Genomic DNA, 17,521 nt, shown 5'->3' on the forward strand with positions numbered 1-17,521 from the left:
AGATCCCATAAAATTATTAAGGATAATTATAACACATACCCTTGTCACATTTCTTAAAGACCTTTTTCTAACAAAAATGTATATTTATTATTATATCAACAAATACCACTACTATATGTTAATCTGGATTCATTGTAGTGAAATAAGCATACAATTTCTTACATTAATAGATCTCGGCGGTTAATTTAAGATCAGATAGTTCAAATTTTAAATAATGTTTTATAAATAAAATGATCCCAGTCATTTATCATAGATCAGATGACCTACATTTGTTACATCACCCTGCTGTAAATATGGAAATCAACTTCCCTATTTTTCTAAACGAAGTGATTAATATTACTTAAATTCACATATCGTGTGAAGTTTTAGATTCAAATTAATCTAACAATATTGACATCAATGCTACTATTTCCTTGAATCTTGTGAAACACAAATGAACGACAAATTCTCCTTAAAAGTTTTAACGTTGTTGTATGTCCAAAACAGAGATCGAACTCAGAAACTTAATTGATTACATCAGAGACTCATACTTTTTTTACTTTAATACCCTATTAAATAATATTACCATTATTATTTTACTGTATTTTTGGGCATGTCATTGTCTAATTAATTAATCTATGTGCTCAAAGACGTTCTTGAATCAACAACACACGCACAAATAATATTCATGCATGTACAGCCAACTACCTCATATTATACCTTTAAATACCAGTGTGTCTATTACATCTGAATTCATTCATTTTTCTACACATAACACAATGGCTTATGCTTCTTGTAGAAGTGCTTTCTTGACCTTTCTCCTAATCCTCCTTACTTTTCTTTCATTTTCCCATATTGAAGTGTGTGAGGCACAAGCCAAACCTCCTCCTATAGTAAAAGGACTATCATGGACTTTCTACGATTCAAAATGTCCTAAACTTGAATCTATCATCAGAACTGAGCTCAAGAAGATCTTTGATAAGGATATTGGTCAAGCTGCTGGCTTACTTCGCCTTCATTTTCATGACTGCTTTGTTCAGGTAAACACATTACATTATACATTTATTTAGCCAAGTTAGAAGCATTATTACTATAATTACTTCCTTGAAAATGTATATCTTCTATAATGTTTTAGAAAATGATTTTGATGCACTGTGAGTTAATTTTTTTGTTACATTGTCAACTAATTGCGAACTATCATTTGCATGATTTTAAGTTAAATACGATGAAAGTCAAATTTATTTAGTTAATGATCAAACAAATATGATTAACTAACAACCTAGAACAAATTACATTGTGACTGCACAAATCTTAGTTAAAATATCCAATGTTTAATTAATAGTATGGTTAGCTTTGAGCGGTGTTGATGAAATAGATTGGAAAACGGAAGAAACTAAACAAGAACAAAAGAGATCCTTCAAAGAAGATATTGCTAATTATCTTTTTCCGAAAAAAGATAAGACTTTTGACAACATTGAGGACGAGAATAAACTCTTGGAGGACGAGAATAAGCCCTTGGAGGACGATGGTTTGATGGTGAAGGTTTGAGACTTTAGAGTGTGCTCCTTAAAAGGTCTCAAATTTGAATCTTCTTTTTTGTGTTAGGGATCAGTCTATACAGAACAAATCTCTGACTTTAAATGGGTCTTCCGCCAGTGGATAGTGAGATTGATGTCGCTCGAATTAGTCGGTCTTTGAATCATATACGAATTTTTTTACACAAATATTATGGTTAGGTTGAGTTTCTTTAGCTAATTAATGTAAAACATAGAGTAAAATTTGTAAAATATGTGAATTTTACTAATGAAACTATTTTGGATCATAAGACAAATAATAGTACTATTTGACATAGTTGGTTGTTAATGGTTTTAAAAATGGAAAATGAAAATGCTGCAGGGTTGTGATGGGTCAGTACTATTGGATGGATCAGCAAGTGGGCCTAGTGAGAAAGATGCACCCCCAAATTTGACTCTCAGGGCCGAAGCCTTTAAGATAATCGAAAAACTTCGTAGTCGTGTAGAGAAGCAGTGTGGAAGAATCGTTTCCTGTGCTGATATCACTGCCGTTGCTGCTCGTGATTCTGTTTTCCTCGTAAGTAACTCATTTATCAAAATTGTTCTACTCAGGAATTAAATTCGGGATCTCCTGAACAATCCATCATTTGGCGAAGCTCATTAACCACTTGAGTCCGATGTATAGCACGACCCATACTAATATCTTATGTCTTTGTATTGCAGTCAGGAGGACCAGAATACAAAATCCCATTAGGAAGAAGAGATGGATTAACATTTGCAACAAGAAATGTAACATTACAAAACCTTCCTTCACCATCAAGCAACACAACAACAATCCTAAACTCACTTGCAACAAAAAACCTTAACCCAACTGATGTAGTAGCACTCTCAGGTGGCCACACAATAGGCATAAGCCACTGTTCCTCTTTCACAAACAGACTCTACCCAACACAAGACACTGTCATGGACAAAACCTATGGCAAAAACCTTAAACTCACTTGTCCTACTTCAAACACAGATAACACCACAGTTCTAGATATTCGTACTCCTAACAAATTCGATAATAAATACTATGTTGATCTTATGAATCGTCAAGGTCTTTTTACGTCGGATCAAGATTTGTACACTGATAAAAGGACTAAGGATATTGTTACTAATTTTGCTGTGAATCAATCTTTGTTCTTTGAGAAATTTGTTGCTGCTATGCTTAAAATGGGACAGCTTAATGTTTTGACTGGAAATCAAGGAGAGATTCGTGCTAATTGTTCTGTTAGGAATAAGGATAGTAAATCTTTTATTACTTCTGTTGTGGAAGATGTTGTTGAAGGTTTCTTAGAAATGTGATGAATAATAACAAATCTTTTGTAATGTAATAAATAATAATGTTCCTTACTTGTATTAGAGTAATGGAAAATCTAGGTGAGTGCTTTTTCATTTTGCATACTTGTTGTAAGAATGTTAATTTGAAAAATAAAAGTTGATGTGAGTGACTAAGATTTCTTTTTTTACAATTAAGTTTTTTCTCCATCATTGCTTGCTTCTTTACATGTCTAAGGCGTTTGATTCGTAAATCAGCAAGTACTGGATAGTACAGGACAGAACAAGAAATCGGTAATGGTAAAAGGCAAGTACTGATCATTGTTTTTGTAATATCAAACAGAAATATTACCATAGTAAACCAGCAAAGTGACTAAGACAACAATCGGTAATGGTAAAAGGCAACATATCATTCACACCAGTAATGGTAGTTGCAGATGTTGGTTGATGATCAGCAATGGTAAGGAATATGGATGCATAGACGGTGGCGACTTCCACACTATCAATGAAAAATGGTTGATCGACGGCGTCTGAAGGAAGAGACTTAACCACCTCTGATTTCTCCATTCTCATCCTAAACTCAACGCAACACTATCAATTAACCGGGCTTGCTACTAATACTAATACTACAAGTCCCACATCGATTTATTGAGCAAGAATACAAGTGTTTATTTCGACAATCACCTCTGTTTTTTGTTTTCTTTTTTGCATTTGGCAGCCCAAACTAAAAAACAGCAAAGCCCATTTACCAATTATAATAGGAGTATTACTTTTTGCGCCCTCTAAGCTTCTCAAGGGCCCCTGAACTTCCCCTCGTGGGTTAGATAGCGAGTATGTAAATATTAAAAACTGGGAAAAAAATAGTTCGCATCCAGTTCACTATCTAGGATGCGGACCTTATAAAAATCTTTTTTTTTTCACCCTTCTCTCATCTCTCATGAAACAATTTTGAATGAAACATGGTTCACCAGATTTGTTAGACAAGGTCAAACTTCACTCTTATTGGTGGTTGAAGACGACGAACATTAGTTTACTTGGTTTTGATTATATATATATATATATATATATATATATATATATATATATATATATATATATATATATATATCATTTTTGCCTGTTCAAAAAAACGAAGCGCGAACCTTTCCTTCACCCCAAATTTTTTTTGAATGAAACACTGTATGAGCAACTGATTAAAAAAAAATTCAATTTATAGAACTATATTATATGTGTGTATGAGATTGGTCGATACTGTCAGAACCACTTCAGTGGCCAATCAAAAATATAGCATTGGACGGTGGGCAAATATTAGAGTTTCATTGCAGATGATGTAATCTAGTAATGAGTTAATCCCTTGATAATGTTTATGTATGAACCTTTCCACGATTAGGTCGAAGCTAATTAAGAAGACCGGACATGAGTGCCCTCATGTTTGGAAGAGGAAGAACAACTAAACAAAGTGTCGAAGTTAAAATACTAAAACTTATGAATTATCTTGATTTGAAAATACTCCTAATAAATAAAAGAAAGAGATTGAAAAGATGGAACAAAGAGCAATGCATGTATGTAAACATTTAATTTAATATTAAATAACTGTGTCTATAGGAGACATCCCTAAATGCATAGTTTCAAGGAACATATACACAAAAACTGAGGACTCATCATATTTGATACACCCTGACCTATTGAGAGTGACACTCTTTTGTTCTCAACAACATCTTCAACTTTGATTTAGACCTCTCAGAGTCTCACACAACATCTTCAACTTTGACTAGTAGCTACTACAACAAATATGAAATTTAGAACAAATATGAAATTTAGTAACATTCGAAAAATATCCTCCACAACCATCTGCATTCTGCACCATGCATATAGAGGATCTAAATCCTTACAAGTTACAAATGTAAATGAGTTCAGTATTCACACACTATAGTTTTACCCCCTACACTATAGTTACTAGCATAATGATTATAAAACTATTAAAAATAGACACTAGTACCGTAAGACATGATTGCAGTTTGCAGAACACAATACTAGTACTCCCTCCAGTTCTAAATGTAAGTAAAACGTCATTTTTCAAATTTATTGAATATTGAATGAATCCTCCGGTTATAAATATAATAGATTCATTCATTATTCAATAAATCTGAAAAATGACTGTTTGCTTACATTTAGAATTTGAAGGAGTATGAAATAGCAGCATGTAAAGTCTTTTTCTGCGTGCCTTGTGTTAAAAGGCCAAAAGCACCCAACATCTTCCAAGGAAATAATTATACACTAATCCTGTCTCAAAAAAATAATTATACATAATAATTAATTGGAGGGATACACAATGTAGTAGTACTAACTTAATAAAAGGACAAGGGCATGCTCAACTCAAGTGCCAAGGAATGCCTATGGTAACATTATGATGTCTCTGTACGTTTTCAAACCAAGTGTCTTCATAAGGGGGAGTGTTCTGTTTTTGACTATGGGAGAGTGTTCTCATTGACTTGAATTTTGTGGTTCACAACAATAATTAATCATTTTTAAATAAGGATTTAGCGTAATCTACACCTAAACGGCCACTAATGTTGAGTATGACTCATAGGCAGAGACAAGCGAGGGGGTTAGACCCGGCCCTTGCATTGTCTCAACGTGTGTTTGGCCCATGAGTTTATTGTGGGGTGATGACCCTCCACGATACTAGTGTGTTTTAAGGATAATAAGTTATTCTGTAGTCGGAGACGTAGACATACTTAGCTGAACTTCATAACCAAACATCACGTTTTATTGTTGTTTCTTTAAATCTTTTCTAGAGTTTCTTTTTAGATTTGAAAAATGCCATATCACATGAATAATTTAACACAAATATTGAATATACTTTGTCATGTTATTCATGTTTTATACTTTCTCACCAACCCATGATTAATTATGTATCCCATGAGTGCATGCAACGTCTTTGTTTGGGAAGCCTTTCACTAAAGTAATTGGTAGGACAATCAATTTTCTTTTACATTTTATAATATCATATATTAATTAGCATGCACTAGTTAATAATGTTTTTTATTTGACAAGTACTAGCTATAATAATGTTAGTGATATAGTTATCATCACTCACTATAATGGCAATAATATATTTTTGAACAAACTATAATGGCAAAGAATTTGGATAGTACACATTTAGCCACATGATGTTTAAATCTCTTTAACCACTATTGCATAATTAAGTTGTTTATATATGTGAAGTGTTAAAAGTCCAGCTTGAACATGAATTTATAAATGAGTGTAAATTTTATTTTTATAAATCGGTTTTATAAGGTTGAGTTATATGTTCAATACAAAATTTTAAGAAGGTACACTAACACAAAATTCTAAGATAAATTCTAAGATTTTATGTCCATAAACCTTCATCTTCATAGTATATATTGATTGATGTTTAGGTACCTCAATTGATCCATAGACCATCATGAATCATGATGTTCATGGTTCAGCATGTTCTCTTTTTTTAGCATCTTTATGGTAGAGACCTTCAAAAAAATTGAGTGCAGTTTAACATATTTGTAATAGATTTATAGAACTTTATTTTTATTTGTCAACTTGAGAAGATTCATGAAGTTGTTGATTGCTATATATGGACTAAATCGACAAAATGATCCATTTAGAAGCTATAAATATTCGAATCTATAAGATAAGAACCAAAGCTTTTGTAATCCACTTGCATTGGTACCTCATACAACCAAACATGGGGGGTCTACATGTACCAAAAAAAGTCTTTAATTTTCTTTTTCTAGACTCTATCTTCTCTTTGTATTTTTCTATATTATTAATAAATTAAATTTCATATTTCATTAATGAAATTTAAGATCTATTCATTTAGGTATGCGACATCACAGCTTGATGACACCCTCATTTATGTGATATAAAAACCATATTATGTTAAATGATTTTTTTGAAGAATATGGATTTTAAGATTTTCATTCATAAAAAAATTGGTCACAAAACTTGTAGCACTAGAACAAATAGTTTTGTCCCATTTGCACTACTAATAATACATATATGAATTTGATAAATCAAAGTTTGGCATATCATAATTGCATTACATAATTTTTCTCAAAGAAAACTCAAAATCAAGGTCATCTTCTCAATATGTGACATGCATGAAAGAGAGTCCAAGGCCCACAAAGCACTAAACCATTGATTTTGACATTAGGTGGAAGATGACTCCAATTTTCTTTTCATATAAAAATGTTTGGAACACTAGAAGCTCCCCATGACCAAACAACATAAATAAATGTGAATGAATCATAGCCAACAAACAAATCAATCTCATTTTGAATTATAGTTCAAATTATTCAACTATAGTTTAATCCGTCCAATCTGATTCAAGCAGACTACAGTGTAACGAAAATCAAACTGATTAGTAAATTGAACAATTTTTGATTCAGCCAGTTGAACATACCGGTTCGATTTTTAAAACATTACAGCAAATAACTATAACATTTTTTAGAAAGCAAAGACTAGTGGCTTATCTTTGAGTATCAAAATACTAAATAAAGGAACCAAATTTGTCCCCCCACTATAAAGGGTAGGTCCCAATTCCTTGCCATGAGAATTCACATTGTATCATCACTACTATTAGATAGTGGCATCTCCAACCAAATCCTCTAAAAGTGTGTCCCACTTCCCACACTACCAATGACATTCATGATTCTAAAAAATTCAAAAAGAAGTAGCTATGTATCCAACATCACACATGTGGTGCCACCACACACATGATCATGACTTAAATCTTCCCTTATTAAAATCTCACAAGTAGCTAGCTTCTCTCATTTTCTCTTCATGTAATACAAATATTTCTTGTTTCATGCATTGAGAGAAAGAGAGAGAGATCAAAGAGAAGTTTCTTGTTTTTTGGTCATGGAGAAAAGTAAGTCATTTCCTGAATACTCTTGTTCTTACACTGAGTTTGGATTCAGAGAAAGGTCGAATTCGTATAATTTTAATGGACCAAGTGATAAGGGAAGTGGATTTTCTACATCAAATGATTCAGAACTTAAGAGGAAGAAGAGAATCAAGTCCTATAATGTGTTAGCAGTGGAAGGAAAGCTTAAAAGTAGTGTTAGAAACAGTTTCAAGTGGATCAAAAACAAGTTAAGCGACGTTCGCTATGGCGTGTGAATTGTTACCAGGCATTAGATTGAAACACATGTTCAGTAATCTTAGTTTTTAAGGTAAGAATTTGAAGCAAACTAAAGAGCTTTGCTTTTATGAAGGAAAAATGTTTGTGTTATGTATTTGTAAGATAAGATGTTTTTACATGAAAAGTTAATTAGGGAGCATCAAGCATGCTGTGTTTGGAATATATGTTCTGTGTTCAAAATGTCATCAAAGGTGTCTCTATTGTAAGAACAAAAAGTGCTAGTTAGCATGCTTTGTATCAAACAAGCAAGAATTCTAAATGTTTCTAAGAATTGAGATTACTAATCTTTAGTTCTTTTCTTTTTGATGCATGCTCTATGCTTTTAATATCCACAGAAAATATGATATTGTAGAAATCTTAATATGATTTACTTCATATACTTCATATATAGTATTAAATTATAAGTCTTGTTCCGTCTTTATTTACCTTGCGGCCGAACTCTAAATTACAGAAATCCCTTCTCCTGAAAACCAAAGGGTTAATACCAAAAATTATAAGTCTATGTTGCAAATTTCACATATATTAAAATAGAGATTATGCACTGACATAGTGCCACTTTTAAGTCCTGGTTGCAAATTCCACGAAACTTTTTTACACGTGCATCCAATAAAATCACATGACTTTTATAAATTTGTTCCTAAAATATAGCATCAAATGTCTACATGTCATGATTTGATTAAATACATGTGTAAAATAATTTTACACTGTCAGTGTATATAAATTAAACTCGTTAGTGTTATTAATGTGTTTATTTTGTGTAAGAATATTACTAATTATTTTTTGCGTATAAATGTGTAAAATATTGAATTTTCATATTTTGAAACAAATTTAGTAGTAATAATTAGGATTGTATTTTAATTGAAGACTTATATTTAAGGAGGACACGTTATTTTTCTAACAGGTGCTTACAATCAGCAAAAAAGACATTCCTACATAAATATTTAATTCATTCTGCTAAGTTGTTATCTTATTTTTTGGCTATGGTAGTTGTCATGATACAAAATATGCAATCTTACTTAAACAGTACTTTAAAGGGCTTCGGTTGCTGTTGTTGACTTTTCCAAGATGCAGCTGGAATCTAAACATAAACCTGCCTAATATAATTTTTGAGCTTCCACTAAAACATTCTCAATAAGCTGAAGGCTACTTTTTTGAATTTATCTACCGACATAAGTAATCATGAGATTATTTGAGAGAACTCATAATAACAACTTATGACATGTTCATACGTTGTTTTCAACTAATTTCCATAAACTATCCTCGATATAGCTTATGAAAACAGCTTATATGAAAATAATTTGACCTGATTTTATTTTTGTTATAAACATAGCTTATACATAAGAACTTACGTGATAAGTGTTTATACGATTAATTAAGTTGTTTATTCAAATGGACATTCTAACAAATGTGTACCTGTCACAGTTAGAATTTGTTTGGAATTTTGTACTTGGACTTTTGACCATTTGAGTTTCATTGTTGAACAGATGGTAACAAGGCTGGTGATTATCACTAACACTTAACAGTTCCTTATTCATCATTATCTCTTTGTTTTACATACCATAATCCAAAATTTAGTGGGTGAACTCTTCTATCATATTGATTATGAAGTTAAAAAAGACAGATAAGTAAAACAAACAAAATGGAAGGATTACTGATTTTGACAAGGCTATCATAGAAAGTGACAACTCAACTAACTTCACATAATGTATGATGTCAACAATTAAAATATCTAGCCTTAACAATGATATGAATTAGTAAATTAATGCTTTGATTAGTGGACCTAAGCAAAAAAAATAATCAAATGCAAGTTTCATTTGTGCCAAGTGGATGTCTTAGCTTTATGTATCGTAGTCATTCTTTTCTTCATTCTAGATGGGAGTCTTAGTACATTCCCTCGCACCTAGTACTATTGGCATGGTGCGCGGATATAAATGGTGAGTGGTCCTATCATAAACATGATAGCAGGTGGCCCAACAGATCGTGGAAGACTCTGATATCATCTTAGAATTGAGAAGATTACCTCTACTTTATAAACATATATTCAAATCATCTCGCAATGTGGGACTCTTAACAATTTTAAAGGTGAAAAAAGATGCAGATGTGAGCAATTAAACTATAATTTTCTTTAATTCATTCATTGAATATGACCCTTTATTTTCATAACAATAAATCCAGAATATGTAGAGGAACTTTCAAAATACATAAAATCAAATGATATAATAAAAAAATATTTGGTATAAATAAATAATCTCAAAATTGCCTAATCAAAGGGTAAATTTTCTTCTGTTTTTAACTTTCTAAATTCTCTAGTGGAAGTAGACCTGAAAATCTGGTCTGTTCTGTATCTGTTATCATCTTTCTTGGTTACATTTGGTTTTGACTTGGATAATGGAGGAAGGTTCTTGTTTTTTTCACCAACATTAGCATGCCTATTATGGATTTTGTGGGGTAACTTTTGATCAGAACCAAGAAATGGAGAGATAAAGAGGGGTGAGTGGTCCTCAATTCCAGCTTGGTTTACACTAGATGAAGTACTACTTGTTGCACTACCTGGTTCTTGACTTGGAACATAAGTTTCAGCCTCGGCGTTACTTCTCAAGACCTGAAATAATAACCATAATGTTATATCATCATTTCCATAATCAAAATGATAATAATAAAAGGTTTAAAGCATAATAAGGTTTAATACTTACCTCTTTAGATGATACAGTAGGTTCTATTGGCTTATTAGATGATAAATTCTTGCGACGCTCCATAAATGTACGAGAACGCCTGATTTTGGAGTTAATATACCTGTAAATAACATCAAAGCAATAAGTTAAGAAAATAAGAGACATACCATTAATCAGTTTCACATTATACATATAATAATCAAATATGATTTATCAAAACCTTTATGGCTAAGATTAACTTACTTGATCTGTTCTTTGGCTCGAATGTTCTCATCATCTTCTTTGAAGATTGTTGGCAGACCAGACAGATCACAAGCCAATGGGCTCGTAAGGAAAAACTGCGCAAAAAAGATACTTCGACGTGAGAAATTTAGAATAAATTAAGCATGTAATTATTTCCTAGCAGTTCATTAGGAATCATAAACTAAACTTAAATTTATATGCTTGTTTATGAATTTCTAAATCTAGTGCTACATGGTCAGAAAATGAGCCAATGCCGAGCCGAGTCATCATGCAAACTCACTTCACTAAAAAAGAGTTAAATACATATATGCAGTAATGGTTCGCGATCAGAAGCAATTGTTGTCTTTACTCACCTGATTTTTAAGAGCTTTAGATGCACTTCCGCGAAATGAAGGATCCAAAGCAAGAAGAGTACATAAAAGACCTAAAGAAGATGTAGGCAGATCCTTGAAAGTTTCTACCAGACTTGGTCTATAAGACTTTGGAGGTATAAAAGTTGTAGAAAGTTTTAACTTTTTCCAATACTCTTGTGACGGTGTTCCACATAGCCTGAAAATTCTATGAAGTTGCTCAACCTGAATTCATGCAAAATTCATTATTAGCAGATATACGCCGACAACATCTCGCAAAATTATATATATCATCTCTCGAACTAGATTTTAAGATTGACTTAGGCCTAAAGTCAAAATTCTAAGAGCGGAAATAAAAGACTGACAAGTACAAAAAGAAAATAATTTCGCAAAAGTATTAGTTACCTCTGTTCTTCCAGGCATAATTGGCATTCCTCTAAACATTTCTGCAAGGAGACATCCAGCACTCCATAGATCAATACCAACTCCATAATCGGTGGAACCTAACAACAACTCAGGAGCTCTGTACCATAACGTCACAACCCGGTTTGTGAGAGGCTGTTGTTGATTTGTACTATAATAATTGGCAAGTCCAAAATCGGCAATCTGAAGCATTCCATTTTTATCAATCAAAAGATTTGATCCCTTTATATCTCGATGCAAAATTCCTCTATCGTGGCAATGCTGAAGACCTGAAAGCAATTGATGCATATAGCACTTGACCTACATTAACTTTGTAAGATTATTAATGAGAATAAAGGATTCTAAACGCTATAAAATGTTGAAGGCGACAAAGAAAATTTTCTAACCTGTGGTTCGGTTAGTCTTTCGTCAGGTCGAGTAATAATTCTCGACAAATCAGTTGGCATGAAATCAAAAACTAGATATATACTATACTGCATTCTTGAAGTGGCAAGCCCTTTAAGTTTTACTACATTGGGATGATCCAATTTCTGTAATATGGTAATTTCTCTTGCCATAAATTTAATGCTTTCAGGCTCTGATGTATTGAACCGGACCTTTTTGAGTGCCACAATATCGCCCGTTTCTCGATCTAGTGCTTTATAAACATTGCTGTAGGTTCCTTGTCCTACCTGGAAAATGTAAATAATATACACCAAGTCATCTACATCTTGCTCCCTTCTGCCATAATGTGTTTATATAATCTTCCAATTTTGGTTTTCTCTAAACAAACTATATAAATTATTTCATAACCAAGAGGCTTAAGAAGTCGCATTGAATATAGTTCCAGATAGTAACTTCTTTTTTTCTATTTCTAGATAGAAATCAATACAATGATTCCATGATTGCTTAAATTTCCTGATATAATCAATCGGATCTTTGATTACACTCGGTACATACTTATGAGTTATACCTAACAAATAACAAGGCTTTTGATAAAATCATGCATTATATGAACAATAGTTGTAGAAGTATCTGCTTATACCTTGGCACATACACATGAACTTTGGAACTCCTTAATTCAACCAAAGACAAATATAAATCGCTGAAAATTAATCATACCACATCATGGAAAATGTTTGGAAGCATTACTAAATATAAGCAATTCATCCATACTATTAATAGCAATTGAGTAACCAAATCATTTTGTACTTAGATTTTTCCACAATATCATATATATCTTTGCTTAATCCATATTATTCCCTCTGGTCTATTATAAGAAGGAAAAAAAAATCACTTTTTAAGTTCATTGAATAACTGATATATCTAGTCTACTCTAGATCATACATCGGTTGTTCAATAACCTAATAAAAAAACTTAAAAGAGAAGTGAGAAATGAAGAAAAAGCACTTTACTTTACCTTGTCAATCATTTTGTAAGATTCAGCACTCTTAGGAACCAAGCCAGCCAAGCCTTGAATAGGAACATTATCAACTAACCATTTAGGCCAACCATCAACCATCTCATCTTCAAAAACATTATTCAAATGTTTCTTACTATCTTTCAAATCACCATCTCTCTTTCCCTTTCCACCAACACTTTTTCCATCAACAACTTTATGCTTTCTGGGTTGTTTCTGATAAACCTGATGATCAATAACAATATCCTTAGTCTTGTTCTCAACATGAGGTTTTTTAGTTTGACCACCAGTGGATCTTCTATGAGCAACAAAATCAGAACTTGGAACATACCCATTTTCCATTTTGAACCTGTTTAGTCCTCTATAGTCTGAAGAACCTTCAGATTCTAATGGTTTGGCTTGAACACAGCCCATAGTAATGGACCCTTATGAATATTGAAAGGTTATAACTTAACAAAAGAAAGAATAATGAGAAAAGAATGAAAGGGAATAATGTGAACACGAAAAGCCGACCAAAGCCGGCAAATTTGGAAAGAACAGTAAAGAAAACAGAGAACCAATGGAATGGAGGTTTGCAATAATGGCTTTGCTTTGTCCGAAGAGAGAAAGAAAATGACTGCGTGGTTGGTTCATAAAAAGAATAGAATTTAGAATGAATGAATCTGTCTGTCAGAAACAGTGTGTGTGTTGAGAGAGAAGAAGAGGAGAAGGACATGGACGTAAGACACGGAGACATAGTCACACTCACTGTCAGAATCACAAACACTAAGCATCTAACCAAATTCAATCCTTGCATTCATGCTATTGGAACATTTGTGACCGTCTGATATTGATCCAACGGTTTATAAAAAAAATAATTTTACTTTTTAATTATTAATTGAAAATAATGATCTTTTAACTTGATGGAATAACTACTTATGTTCTCAATGCGGTGGACAGTGACTTTTGAAAATCACAAATAGTTTTAAGGTAATGATTGCCTTCACTTATAAACATATTTTCAGATATATCTCGACCAATATAAAATCTTCACATTCACATCTATCCAATACTATTGAGTTTGATGCGTAAATATAAATAATGGATGACTTCATTTTATAAACTTGATAGTAGGTATAGTCAAAAAAAAAAAAATGATAGTATGTGGTCTAACAAATGTTGATATCATCTTAAAATTGGTGATTGAACTTGATTTAACCCTATAAAACTAACTTATATGTTAATAATTATGTTAACTAGATTTTGAAAATATTGAGAGTGAAAATATTTGAAAAGATCCATTTTTAGGAGAAAAATTTGTTCAATTCTAGAAAAAGACATGTTTCTTGAAAACAAAACAAATTACAACCTAATTATTCTCCTAATTAATGAGGAGAAAGAGACATATATTTGTAAATTGTAATCTTAGAATTAGGGTTGGTCCTATGACCCAATCAAAAACTTGATAGGAGATGGTCTAACAGATCGTGAAGCAGACTTTGATACTATTTTAAAATTGGGAGTTGGTATTAACTCAACCTACAAAACCGGCTTGTAAGGTGAGGATTGTCCTCACTTATAAACATATATTTAGGCCGCAAAAGATGCCGCAAAAGATATGATACTTCTTAACAGTAACTAATGAAGTTCCTTGACAAAAAAAAAAAACTAATGAAGTTCAAAAGGTAAAATGAAAAGGAAAGAAAACTCTAGATTTCATTATCATTAATACAAAGAGTTTCAAAAATTTCTCTCTACTTTGTCATGATGTCATGTTTCATAACAACTGTTAATAACTTTTAACTTTTAGTTGTTCAATTCAAAGTATCAATATGTTGATTTCTTCTTTACCCTTTAAATTTTCAACCAAGGATGTTGATTATAGTTGAATTGTTAATAAAATGTGTTATGGCTCTTGGTCTTAGCTTACAGTTCAGTTTACTATCAGAGTTGATTAGTTATGGAGATGAGCATTGAATTGTATCTAAAGCAGGAATTGTGCATCATGGAAAAGGAAAATCACATTATTGTTATTATTTCATAATAAAGCAAGCTTGCTTGCTACATATGAAGATAAAACAAATTGATAAACTTGTTTACACATTGAAAAGCAATTCAAGAAACTATTGACAATGTATTTTTTATATAAAGTTATTTATTATTCACTCCAAATCTACTATTCCAAAATTCGAAAGAAGGATCTTCACTTGATCAACAAAGTCTGAGCCCGTAGCAAACTCCGTTAGCAACCCAACAGCAAAACCAAACATTGCCCATCTGAATATGAAACAAGAATTCCAGATCAGATATTCTACACAAGATTTAACATAATCATCTCAAAAAGAATACATATCATTAAACACAAGTAGTCAAGTAGCTTAAAAGTCGTTGCTTTGTCCTGTAACACGAAAATTGAACCTCTCATGTGTAACTTACATGAGAGAATAAAGTGTGATCTCTGATGAAGTGAGTTTGAATAGTGATAGATTACACTTTACTCTCTCATGTGTAAATTACACTTGAGAGGAACTATTCCCCCCTAACACCGCTTTTCGGAGGTATTGTGTAAAGTACTCAATGTTTTGTCCTCGGTAAAAGACACCTTGGGGGTAGAGGTGAGTGAGTGTTTATAAACTAAACATAGCCTTGATTCCCAAGCATCATATGAGACTTTTTGGTGTATCAGAACAAATATCATTCAGCATAAGTATCCATTTTGCACAAAAGGTAATACATAAATAAATAAATAAAAACATACTACGAATAAGATCAGAGACAATACTAATAATTCCACATGTTTACAGTTACAAGCACATATCACACATTAGTATATAAAGACTTAAAGGCTGACAAAATCAATCCTATGTGGGACTTGTATTTGAAATATAAACAAAAACACACAAGTTTTAAATGCACTCAAACAACTTGATCAGGCATCCCTTGTGCTAAAGAATAAAAAAGGAATATGTCAGCAGATTCAGATAGTTCATGGTTTATTGCTTCTATAGGGACCTTGGGGGTAGAGATGTATGAGTGTTTATAAATAGTTTGTAATTGTTAATTCGGATTACGATGTGTTGGGGAGTCTGAGGGAGAGTCAAGAATAACAATCAACTGATGATCAGGACGCCTAAGAGACTTCAACTTCACGTCTCCGCCCAAAACCTTAAAGCATTCACTACACGGGTCACCAATTAGCTCATTCTAATCAATGTGGTACTAACCGCTCACATTTGAATTCCAACACAATCTAGTCCTATTGGACAAACAATTTAATCAAGGCTTATAGCATAAGTGCTTATGCATAAGCTTTTCCAATAACAAATACTAAAACAATTTATATATTGTTTTCAATGCTATCTTGAAGAGCTTGTGGAAATAAGCTTAAAACAGTTCATGGACATGTCAAAGCTTTTTCTACAAGATCTCCCAAAAAATCTCACAAGTGATTATACTAATACATAAACTCAAATAAATTAATCCAAATAGACCCTAACTAATTCTACCAAACACAATCAATATAAATCCAAATTAATAAAGGTTCAAACTTTAATTAACCCCAATTGAAAAAAACAGTTCTTTTTTTTTTACCTTCCGTTGCTAATCTCATTTTTGGCAATGAATCCAAAAAAGGGACCTTGATCTGCTGCTTGTTCAAGCTTCTTCTTTTTGAAATATTCCTGCAATTCCTTAGCTTTTTGTCTCTGAAACTCTAATGTAATGACACTTTTATCATCTGCAACAACAGAAATTGGTTTCTGAGGTTGTGGTGGTGGTGGAGGCTGAGAAGGAGGTGAAGGTTTCAAAGGTTGAGGAAGATTAGATGGTTCTTTGACAGAAGGAGCCGCTGGTCTTCTCAAAGGACCTTCACTCTGAGCATTTCTTATAGTAACAGTATAAGGCTTGGAAGAAGAGAATCTAAGAGAATAAGATGAAGTTGAACATGAAGAAGAAGATGATGAATGAGTTGTTGGGATTTTGATGCATGGGATTGATGATGTTACAGACATGTTTTTGGGGGGATTGATGATACTAAAAATTCTGGAATTTTATTTATCTATCTATGTTCTCTGGTTGAAGTTTTTGTTGGTTTGAACATTGTGTTATCAAAATCAAAGGATAGGTGTGTGGACAAGGTATGTCCAAGTTTCTAATAGAAAGTGGCTGCAGTTTAATGAAGTTGAGATGTAAAGTGCAATGTCAACCATTGGATTTTGGCTACTGTTTGACTTAAAATAATATATATCATCTACCTTGGATATTATAAAGATACAGATGTTTGGATAATTTTACAATTAAATAAATAAATAGACAGTGTCTTAAATTTATCTAATTTGTGTTAAAGTTCCTTTTTTTTTTAAATAACATATCTAAATATTTATAGATTATTAACAAAAAAGAAAAGACTTATATTTATAGATTGAGATTAATATGTTGGAGTGCAAGTTTGAATAAACATTAGT

The 17,521-nt window shown here is 32.2% G+C and overlaps 3 protein-coding genes across 3 annotated transcripts; 1 reads left to right on the forward strand and 2 right to left on the reverse strand.

Annotated features, from left to right (window-relative positions):
• The first annotated feature begins 728 nt into the window (after positions 1 to 728).
• On the forward strand, positions 729 to 2,983 carry LOC123903690 (peroxidase 12). The gene is made up of 3 exons (XM_045953288.1): positions 729 to 1,019; positions 1,876 to 2,070; positions 2,217 to 2,983. Exons 1-3 carry the CDS (start codon positions 759 to 761, stop codon positions 2,835 to 2,837), a joined length of 1,077 nt encoding a protein of 358 aa, XP_045809244.1. The 5' UTR covers positions 729 to 758; the 3' UTR covers positions 2,838 to 2,983.
• Positions 2,984 to 10,125: 7,142 nt separating this feature from the next.
• Positions 10,126 to 13,837, reverse strand: LOC123903706 (probable serine/threonine-protein kinase At1g54610). The gene is made up of 7 exons (XM_045953289.1): positions 13,080 to 13,837; positions 12,067 to 12,351; positions 11,663 to 11,980; positions 11,261 to 11,482; positions 10,908 to 11,002; positions 10,686 to 10,785; positions 10,126 to 10,594 (listed from the first exon to the last, which is right to left on the reverse strand). Exons 1-7 carry the CDS (start codon positions 13,491 to 13,493, stop codon positions 10,253 to 10,255), a joined length of 1,776 nt encoding a protein of 591 aa, XP_045809245.1. The 5' UTR covers positions 13,494 to 13,837; the 3' UTR covers positions 10,126 to 10,252.
• A 1,224-nt stretch (positions 13,838 to 15,061) lies between these two features.
• Positions 15,062 to 17,259, reverse strand: LOC123903717 (light-harvesting complex-like protein OHP2, chloroplastic). The gene is made up of 2 exons (XM_045953299.1): positions 16,650 to 17,259; positions 15,062 to 15,335 (listed from the first exon to the last, which is right to left on the reverse strand). Exons 1-2 carry the CDS (start codon positions 17,066 to 17,068, stop codon positions 15,221 to 15,223), a joined length of 534 nt encoding a protein of 177 aa, XP_045809255.1. The 5' UTR covers positions 17,069 to 17,259; the 3' UTR covers positions 15,062 to 15,220.
• Positions 17,260 to 17,521: the final 262 nt, after the last annotated feature.

The sequence above is a fragment of the Trifolium pratense genome, linkage group LG1, assembly GCF_020283565.1.
Source record: "Trifolium pratense cultivar HEN17-A07 linkage group LG1, ARS_RC_1.1, whole genome shotgun sequence".
In the NCBI taxonomy this organism is placed as follows: Eukaryota; Viridiplantae; Streptophyta; class Magnoliopsida; order Fabales; family Fabaceae; genus Trifolium; species Trifolium pratense.

What these genes read in the sequence shown, in the direction of transcription:
- LOC123903690 (XM_045953288.1), top strand. Translation starts at nt 759, where the DNA reads ATGGCTTATGCTTCTTGTAGAAGTGCTTTCTTGACCTTTCTCCTAATC. An exon ending in TTCATGACTGCTTTGTTCAG is followed by an intron (nt 1,020 to 1,875) that starts GTAAACACATTA and finishes AAAATGCTGCAG; the next exon opens with GGTTGTGATGGGTCAGTACT. An exon ending in CTCGTGATTCTGTTTTCCTC is followed by an intron (nt 2,071 to 2,216) that starts GTAAGTAACTCA and finishes TTTGTATTGCAG; the next exon opens with TCAGGAGGACCAGAATACAA.
- LOC123903706 (XM_045953289.1), bottom strand. Translation starts at nt 13,493, where the DNA reads ATGGGCTGTGTTCAAGCCAAACCATTAGAATCTGAAGGTTCTTCAGAC. An exon ending in CTTACAAAATGATTGACAAG is followed by an intron (nt 12,352 to 13,079) that starts GTAAAGTAAAGT and finishes TACATTTTCCAG; the next exon opens with GTAGGACAAGGAACCTACAG. An exon ending in AAAGACTAACCGAACCACAG is followed by an intron (nt 11,981 to 12,066) that starts GTTAGAAAATTT and finishes AAGTTAATGTAG; the next exon opens with GTCAAGTGCTATATGCATCA.
- LOC123903717 (XM_045953299.1), bottom strand. Translation starts at nt 17,068, where the DNA reads ATGTCTGTAACATCATCAATCCCATGCATCAAAATCCCAACAACTCAT. An exon ending in AATGAGATTAGCAACGGAAG is followed by an intron (nt 15,336 to 16,649) that starts GTAAAAAAAAAA and finishes TTTCATATTCAG; the next exon opens with ATGGGCAATGTTTGGTTTTG.